The following is a 7,982-nucleotide window of genomic DNA, read 5'->3' on the forward strand; positions in this document are numbered from 1 at the left end:
AAAGCCACTTCTTGCCTCAGCTCTTCAAAAGTCACCTTCACAATTTCCTCTTTGCCTTCCCCTGGAAAGAGAAAAAGAGTAAATTGTACACAGACCACCGCAAAAAGAAAAGTTGCAAGCCAGACACTGAATGAAAAATCCCACCTATTTCAATGCAGGTTATTAATCCACACCCAGGGAAAACAGACGCAAGGAACACAAGCAAGATACAGGTCAACTTAACTTCACGCAGAAGAAAGGCTGTGTGAGAGCCAGCCGAGTAAATACGCTAACACCATGCGCTGCACAAAGATTCTCTATTGGGCTGGGTGCAGGGGCTCATGCCTATGATCTCAGCACTTTGGGAGGTTGAGGTGGGAGGATTGCCTGAGCCGGGGAGTTCAAGACCAGCCCTGACAACAGAGTGAGACCTCCATCTCTACTGAAAATGTAAAAATGAGCCAGGTATGGTGGCACGCGTCGGTAGTCCCAGCTACTCGGGAGGCTGAGGTGAAGGACCACGTGAGCCATGATCACACCACTGACCTCCAGCCTGGACGACAGTGCAAGAACTTGTCTCAAAATAAATAAATAAATAAGATTTTTTACTGGGAATGCTTTTATTAACTGAAGAATCCTTTGATTGTAATTGTAGGGTTTTTTTTTTTTAATAATTACAGATTCACACGAAGTTTCAAAGAAAGTACAGAGAGGTCCCATGATCCCTCACTCAAGCTTCCCCAGTGGTTATATCCTCCATAGCTAGAGTACAACAGCAAAGACAGGAAACAGAAATGGATGCAACATGCGTGTGGTTCCACAAAACAGACGTGGATGCAACGTGCGTGTGTGTGGTTCCACAAAATAGACATGGATGTAACGTGCATGTGTGTGGTTCCAGGAAACAGACATGGATGTAACATGCATGTGTGTGGTTTCACAAAACACATGTGGATGCAATGTGCATGTGTGTGTTTCCAGGAAACAGACGTGGATGCAACACACATGTGCATGGTTCCACGAAATAGATGTGGATGCAACGTGCATGTGTGTGGTTTCACGAAACAGATGTGGATGCAATGTGCGTGTGTGTGGTTCCAGGAAATAGACATGGATACAAAATGCATGTGCGAGGTTCTTTGTCACCTTACGGAATTTCCTGCAACCACTACAATTGAGACATAGGACATTTCCACCATCCCAAGCCCTTCCCTCCTATTGCCCCTGTATAGTCATCCCTGACCCCTACACCACCCTCACCCCGGGCAATCACTTACATATTCTCTAGCTCTATAATTCTACCATTTCAAGAATGTTATATAGGCTGACAGAAGGGGCTCATGTCTATCATCCCTGCTCTCTGAGAGGTTAAGGCAGGAAGATCACGTGAGGTTAGGAGTTCAAGACCAGCCTGGGTAAGATAGTGAGACTCTACAAAAAAATGTTAAAACTAAGGCTAGGCAGGGTGGCAAATGCCTGTAATGCCAGCACTTTGGGAAGCCAAGCTGGGCAGGTTGCTTGAGTTCAGGAGTTCGAGACCAACCTGGAAAACATAGTAAAACCTCGTCTCTACAAAAAATTTTTTAAAATATTAGCCGAGCATGGTGGTGCGCACCTGTAGTCCTAGCTACTCGGGATACTGAAGTGGGAGGATCACCTGAGCTCAGGAGGTTGAGGCTGCCATGAGCTAAGATCATACCACGGCACTCCAGCCTGGGCGACAGAGTAAGACCCTGTCTTGGAAAAAAAAAAAAAATTAAAACTAGCCAGGCATGGTGGTATACACCTGTAGCCCTAGCTACTTGGGAGGTTGAGATGGGAGGATCACTTGAGCCCAGAAGTTTAAGGCTGCAGTGATCTATGTTCGTACCACTGCACTCCAGCCTGAGCAACAGAGTGAGACCCTGTCAAAAAGAAATAAAAGAAAGGAAAGAAAGGAAAGGGAGGAAGGAGGGAAGGAAGGGAGGGAGAAATGTTACATGAAACACAGAAAGTGATCTTTTTTTTTTTTTTTTGTGCCTATTTGCCTAGAGTTGTAGGTGTTTGCCCTTTATCCTTTCTTTGCTGACCTGGGGTAGCCTTTTCATTACCTCTCCCACATTCCCAGCCCAGAAAACTTTCTATCGTGTGAAAATACTTGGTAAGCTGATAGCTACTCTTCAAAAGCGAAATGTGCTGCGCAGGCAGCTGTTCTAACAATCTCAACACGGATGGGCTAATGCATGTCATTTGCTCCACTCGCTGGAGCATGAAGGCAATTGTGCACATATCTTTTTAAGTAGGGCATTGCATGGCCTCGATGGGGATTACCCACAGGAGAGATGAGTTCTGCTGAGAACGCCTGAGCATAGAGCAGAGCTCCGTGAGCACCTGTACCCAGCTGGGTGAGTAAGGAACAAGTCAGGAAAACATGTACAAAACAAACACAATGATCTTAAAGCCCCTGAGCCAATAATCGGCTGCTCAGGCCCCTGATTAAGTAAGGGATGCGATTTGTAAACTAACTGTGATCACTGGCTTGAGGGTCCTTATTCCCATTGCAATTATAAGCAAGGGAAGAGTTCATTAAAAGAAAGGGCTCTGCCAGGCGTGGTGGCTCGCGCCTGTAATCCCAACACTTTTGGAGGCTGAGGCAGGCGGATGACTTGAGGTCAGGAGTTAAAGAACAGCCTGGCCAACATGGGGAGAAACCCCATCTCGACTAAAACTACAAAAATTAGCCGGTGTGGTGGCGTACGCGTGCAACCCTAGCTACTGGGGAGGCTAAGGTGGAAGGATCACTTGAACTGGGGAGGCGGAGATTGCAGTGAACCGTGATCACGATACTGCACTCCAGCCTGGGTGACAGAGCAAGACTTCATCTTAAAAAAATAAAATAAAAAGGCCATGCACAGTGGCTTACGCCTGTAATCCCAGCACTTTGGGAGGCCGAGGTGGGCGGATCACAAGGTCAGGAGATCAAAACCATCCTGGCTAAACATGGTGAAACCCCATCTCTACTAAAAATACAAAAAATTAGCCAGGCATGGTGGCAGGCACCTGTAGTCCCAGCTACTTGGGAAGCTGAGGCAGGAGAATGGTGTGAACCCAGGAGGCAGAGCTTGCAGTGAGCCAAGATCGTGCCACTGCACTCCAGCCTGGGCGACAGAGCGAGATTCCATCTCAAAATAAGTAAATAAATAAATAAATAATAAATTAAAAATAATTAAAAAAGGAAGGGGGCTCAAATATTTAAAAGGGAAGAGATGGTGGAAGTGAAGAGGAAAGAGGCTAAGGTAAAGGGGTAGGGGGTGTGAAACGGACACAGAATTATAACCCTGCCTCCTTAACCCACCCTCAAGACAGGGCTGGGTTTAAAAAAATAAAAGGTAACTGGCTGGGTTCAGCCAATACTGTATATAACTGAGAGGGAGAGAGACACCCCACCCAGTTCAGTCTCCACCCAGACACCCGTATTACAAGTTCTGGGAAGACTGGCTTATTTCATCACTGGGAATCAAGTCTACTTTTAGTTTTTTAGTGTAGGGTTTACATTTTTAGTTTTGGGTTTTGGGGCTTTTTCTTAAGAAGAGTCACATTTGGCCGGGCGCAGTGGCGCAAGCCTGTAATCCCAGCACTTTGGGAGGCCGAGACGGGCGGATCACGAGGTCAGGAGATCGAGACCATCCTGGCTAACACGGTGAAACCCCGTCTCTACTAAAAAATACAAAAAACTAGCCGGGCGAGGTGGCGGGCGCTTGTAGTCCCAGCTACTTGGGAGGCTGAGGCAGGAGAATGGCATAAACCCGGGAGGCGGAGCTTGCAGGGAGCTGAGAATGGGCCACTGCACTCCAGCCTGGGCGACAGAGCGAGGAAAAAAAAAAAAAAAAAGAAGATTCACATTTGACTGTTCCCATTTTCCAGGAGAAACCAGGACCTCAGGAAGCGTCTGAGACATTGGGTTAAAGCACACGCATTTAAAAGGACCAGGACAAGAAAAGAGACGCAGCGTCCTCATTCTCCTCCTCAGGATTACGAAAGAGGTGACTGGGCTGGCACCCTAGGGAGGTTCCCACATGCACTGCAGTGCCTGAAGCAGGCCAGGCTCATAGGAGCCTCTTAGGGATCAATGAAATGTGGTCTGTCCGTACTGTGGAAGATTATTAGGACATAAAAGGAATGAAGTACTGATCCACGCTACAATGTGGATGAACCTTGGTAACACTGTGCTCAGCGAAAGCAGCCAATCACAAAAGGCCATGTATTATATGATCCAATTATACAAAATGTCCAGAACAGGGAAACCCATGAAAGAAAGTGGAGAGATAGGTGCCAGGAGCTGGCGGAGGCAGGAACAGGGAGTGACTGCTAAATGATATGGGGTTTCCTTTTGGAAAATGGAAATGTTCTGGAACTAAGGGTGGTGGCTGCACAACCTCTTGAAAATGCTAAAAACCACTGAGCTGTGTGCTTTAAAAGGGTATTTCTGTGGTATATGAATTATATGCCAATTGGAAGATAAGAGCTGGCTGGGCACGGTGGCTAATGCCTGTAATCCCAACACTTTGGGAGACCAAAGCGGGTGGATTGCTTGAGCCCAGGAGTTTGAGACCAGCCTGAGCAACATGGCAAAGCTTCATTTCTACAAAAAATCTTAAAAAAAAAAATTAGCCAGACACAGTGGTGCATGCCTGTGATCCCATCTACTCAGGAGGCTAAGGTGGGAGGATCACTTGAGCCTGGGAAGTCGAGGCTGCAGTGAGCCACGATCGTGCCACTGCACTCCAGCCTAGGCAAGAGAGTAAGACCCTGTCTCAAAAGAAAAAAGAAAAAAAGGAAAAAAAAACCTCTAACTCCTACCATTCCCCTTCCCAGAGCCTGGGTCCACTGACTCTCCCACCCGGGTCTGCCCCAGACTAATGTGTGAAGATTCCCATGGACAGGCTGAGGGCCTGCCTAGTTACACAGCCAGCACACTCCTGAAACACTGGTGTAAACCAAGTCTTCTGAAACACTGAGGGAACTCATTCGACTTAAAGAATTTAAAGAAATCCTGGAGGCAATGTTCTCACTCATCCATCTTTATGAAGCTGGGACTTAATATCACGGTTTTCCTGAAAGCCTGGTACCACTGGTGGACACATCCACAAGCCCCAGAATCTTGCCTCTGAGCCACCTCGGCCACTGTCAGAGGAGTGACCCTGGGGACACAGAGATGGAGCACGGAGCAGTCTCCAAAGTCTCGTTTCCCTTGATGCAACCCCTTCTTGTTCTCCACCCAGCAGCCAGGTCACCACAGGATCACCCAGCCCTTGCTCAGAACCCTGAGGATGGCCCACTCCCTCTCACACCTCCCCACACTCCTGGACCCACAACCGAGGCCCCCCAGCTCAGCCTTCCTGGCTGTTCCCCACAGCCTTAGAGCCTCCTCCAGCCCAGGGCCTTCTTCTGGCTGTTCCCTGTGCCTGGGAACATGACTTCTGCAGAGGTAGGAGGAGGAGATTCCAGGTACAGGGGTCAGCCAGAGGAAGGCTTCTTCTTCTCCAAGTTCTGTCAACTCCTCCAAACAGGCTTTCCCTGGTGGCCCTGTCTAAAACAGCCCTGCACCCCACCCCATCATACCTTTTCCATCACGATGCTTATTCTTCCAAGCATATGTTTTCTTATTTATGGTTAAACCACCATGCTTTCCCCTCAGAACATGGGCCCCTCGCAGGGCAGGGAGCTTGTCTATCTTATTCAAGGTGCTGTCTTCCCAGCACCTTTCACAGAGGCTTTTTTTTTTTTTTGAGATGGAGTCTCGCTCTGTCACCCAGGCTGGAGTGCAATGTCACAATCTCAGCTCACTGCAACCTCCGCCTCCCGGATTCAAGTGATTCTCCTGCCTCAGCCTCCCGAGCAGCTGGGACTATGGGTGCCCACCACCATACCTGGCTAATTTTTTGTATTTTTAGTAGAAACGGGGTTTCACTATGTTGGCCAGGCTGGTCTTGAACTCCTGACTTCAGGTGATCCGCCCGCCTCGGCCTCCCAAAGTGCTGGGATTACAGACGTGAGCCACCGCGCCCAGCCCTCAGGAGGCATTTAATACAGATTTGAGGAACGAATGGATGAACACACAGGTGGGCACCCAAAGGGCAAGGGAGAGCCAGTCGGAGCCCTGACCCCAGACCACCCGTCTACTCTGCCCTGACTGTGTCAAGGCTGAGAACCAAGGAAAACAGCAGTGGAACACTGACCAGCCCAAATGGTATGTCAAGACTTTGCTCCATGGCTCTTCACCAGGAATGTGCATCAGAAGTGCCCACGGGCTTTGAAAATACATGGAAGCCTGGGCCCCAACCCTGGAAGATGTGTTCCAGTAAGTCTCGGTGGGAACTGGACTGCCATGATCTTTAACAACTGCACAGGGTCTTTTGGTCCTTCCCACAATGGCAGAAGGGAGGCCCTGCTCTGTAGCCTGGGCAGGGCCACTCACTGCCTGTTTCCAGTGGTTTAGTTTTTTATGCTGATCTAGGGAGTGAGTGAAGTTTCTTGGAAATTTAAGAAAATGGAAATTCATTTTCTGATGAGTATTTTACACCACGGTGAATTAATCTTTCTCTGGCTTCTAATAAAAATTGCCAACTCAGGCCAGGCATAGTGGCTGATACCTGTAATCCCAGCACTTTGGGAGGCTGAGGCGGGCGGATCGCCTGAGGTCAGGAGTTCGAGACCAGCCTGGCCAACATGGTGAAACCCTGTCTCTACTAAAAATACAAAAATTAGCCGGGCCTGGTGGCGGGCACCAGTAATCCCAGCTACTCGGGAAGCTGAGGCAGAAGAATTACCTGAACCCAGGAAGCAGAGGTTGCAGCAAACCTAGATCACTGCACTCCAGCCTAGGCAACAGAGGAAGACTCCATCTCAAAAAAAAAAAAAAAAAAATTGCCAACTCGGAGACTCATTTTGGCATTTAATATAGATTGTCAACTGTTTCTGTGTACATTGCCCTTATTGGAGGCAGAACACGACTTCAGTTTATTTTTGAGTCTTACATTGCAAGATGTCTTAGACACAATGAGTGTCCAATAAGCTCTTGCTGAACATACAATTTAAAAATAATAATAAATTGTTAAAAGCTGCACAGGGGCCGAGTACAGTGGCTCACGTCTGAAATGCCAGCAGTCTGGGAAACCAAGATGAGAGCACTGCTTGAGCCCAAGATTTCAAGACCTGCCTGGGCAACATAGCAAGACCCTGTCTCTACTGAAAAAAAAAAAACCAGAAAATCAGCCATGCATAGTGGTGTGTGTCTATAGTCCCAGCTACGCAGGAAGCTGAGGTGGGAGGATTGCTTGAGCCTGGGAGACTGAGGCTGCAGGGAGCCGTCCATGATCATGCCAATGCACTCCAGCCTGGGCCACCACGCCGGGCCTCAACTTTATTTTAAAAGGAAAAGCCAATGGGAAGAGATTCTAGTTACAGTTTCATCACTAACTTTCTCTGTGACACAAGCTAGTTACTTGAGTATCTCCATTTTGCCCATAAAGCATGACCACACACTGGCCCTCTCCCCTCCCCAGCAAAAATAAAGTCAACAGAAATCTTAATTATGTCAGAAAGGTGCCAACATATGGTTTGGAAATCCTGTCTCTCCAACTATGTGGCACCGCATGCACGCACCATCTAGAACTTCCACAGAGGAAACCCCGGGTCTCGCCATCAGGACTCACTTGCAACGTAAAGGGCAACTCTGTCATTCTCTTTGTGCCGCAGGAGGTTTTCTGCATAGTTAAGCCGACTGCCTTTGAACCACTCGGGGACATCTGCGATTCCTTTCGATGTGTCCACAACCTGTAGAGAACGACAACACACCAAGACACACACAACATGAGTCCTACGCCACAAATCAGCAAAAGCGATTCTGCTTCCCGGGAAGCCAGCTCACTCATGGCCCAGAGCATTTTTTTTTTTTTTGAGACGGAGTCTCGCTCTGTCACCCCGGCTGGAGTGCAATGGCCGGATCTCAGCTCACTGCAAGC

The 7,982-nt window shown here is 48.3% G+C and overlaps 1 protein-coding gene across 1 annotated transcript in view; it reads right to left on the bottom strand.

Annotated features, from left to right (window-relative positions):
• LOC105516377 (acetoacetyl-CoA synthetase-like) overlaps positions 1 to 7,982 on the bottom strand; it is an 18,689-nt gene that overhangs the window by 5,436 nt on the left and 5,271 nt on the right. Inside the window, exons 3-4 of the mRNA XM_011948574.1 lie at positions 7,674 to 7,794; positions 1 to 61 (exon numbers count right to left, since the gene is read on the bottom strand). Coding sequence (XP_011803964.1) covers positions 1 to 61; positions 7,674 to 7,794 — 182 coding nt within the window. The remainder of the gene's footprint in view (positions 62 to 7,673; positions 7,795 to 7,982) is intronic.

Source organism: Colobus angolensis, unplaced genomic scaffold, assembly GCF_000951035.1.
Source record: "Colobus angolensis palliatus isolate OR3802 unplaced genomic scaffold, Cang.pa_1.0 Scaffold28, whole genome shotgun sequence".
In the NCBI taxonomy this organism is placed as follows: Eukaryota; Metazoa; Chordata; class Mammalia; order Primates; family Cercopithecidae; genus Colobus; species Colobus angolensis.